The following is a 943-nucleotide window of genomic DNA, read 5'->3' on the forward strand; positions in this document are numbered from 1 at the left end:
AAGCGCCACAGCTTTGGCGAAGCAGCTGGCCAGGAGGTGGGTGGCCCAAGGGGCGCAGAGCGGCGCCAAGGTGGGGTGCACTGGAGGGGGCTCAGGCCTGGGTAGGGTGCTGGCGGGCGGGGATCTGCCTCGCCCGCGGAGAGCGAGGTTCTGTAGTGGCCCTTATACACGGGAAACAAGAGGTGATGACTGCCGGTGTGGAAGGACGCCCGGGCAGAGGGGCGCAGACTCGCAGCCCTGAGGCGGGGTGGAGGGGTGGCGCCACCTCAGTGGAAGAGCACCGCACTGCTGGGTACCCCACTGCGGTGGTTTGGTGAAGCTCCCGGCGCTGACCGAAAAGAATGTGGAGCATCCATGATGAAGAGGTGCTTGAGAATAAGGCTTGGAATCCTCACAGGGAGGTTTGTTCTGTTTGCCCTGCGACTGTCCCTTAGGAAAGGTGGAGAGCATGGCTGTGAGGGCTCCCTGCGCGAGGAGTCCAGTTCCATAGCCAACTGGAATTGGCCTCAGTTTCCTGGTCTGTAAAATGGATTAAGCATGTCCCAGTGCCTTCACTGAGCTTTGAGGGCCAATTGAGATACTATATAAAGAAAATGAGGGAAGAAGTGAGAAAGAAAAGGAAGGGCGAGCCACACAAAAGAAAGATTGGAAGGAATCTGTAAACCTAAATAGGGAATGTAGTCAATAGTGTTGTAATGATGGTATGAAGCCAGGTGGGTACTGGAAATATCAGGGAACACTTTGTAAAGTATATGATTGCCTAACCACTATTCTGTAACTAATATAAAACCTGAAACTAATACAAAATAATATTGAATGTAAAGAAATGAAAATAGGAGTGAAATTTTTCTAAATTTCAAAGTTTAAATAAAGGCTGTAAAGGAAGGAAGGGGGAGAATAAAAATAGTGTTTTTCATTTTACCACTTTATTGTCTTTTCAGTA

The 943-nt window shown here is 49.7% G+C and overlaps 1 protein-coding gene across 5 annotated transcripts in view; it reads right to left on the reverse strand.

Moving 5' to 3' along the window:
* ENOX2 (ecto-NOX disulfide-thiol exchanger 2) overlaps nucleotides 1–943 on the reverse strand; it is a 298,526-nt gene that overhangs the window by 174,490 nt on the left and 123,093 nt on the right. Inside the window, exon 1 of one of the 5 annotated variants that reach the window (XM_014544970.1) lies at nucleotides 334–648. The exons of the other annotated variants lie outside the window; for them this stretch is intronic. Coding sequence (XP_014400456.1) covers nucleotides 334–352 — 19 coding nt within the window. The 5' untranslated portion in view covers nucleotides 353–648. Of the gene's footprint in view, nucleotides 1–333; nucleotides 649–943 lie in introns of those variants that run through there. 5 annotated transcript variants of the gene reach the window in all.

The sequence above is a fragment of the Myotis brandtii genome, unplaced genomic scaffold, assembly GCF_000412655.1.
Source record: "Myotis brandtii unplaced genomic scaffold, ASM41265v1 scaffold39, whole genome shotgun sequence".
In the NCBI taxonomy this organism is placed as follows: Eukaryota; Metazoa; Chordata; class Mammalia; order Chiroptera; family Vespertilionidae; genus Myotis; species Myotis brandtii.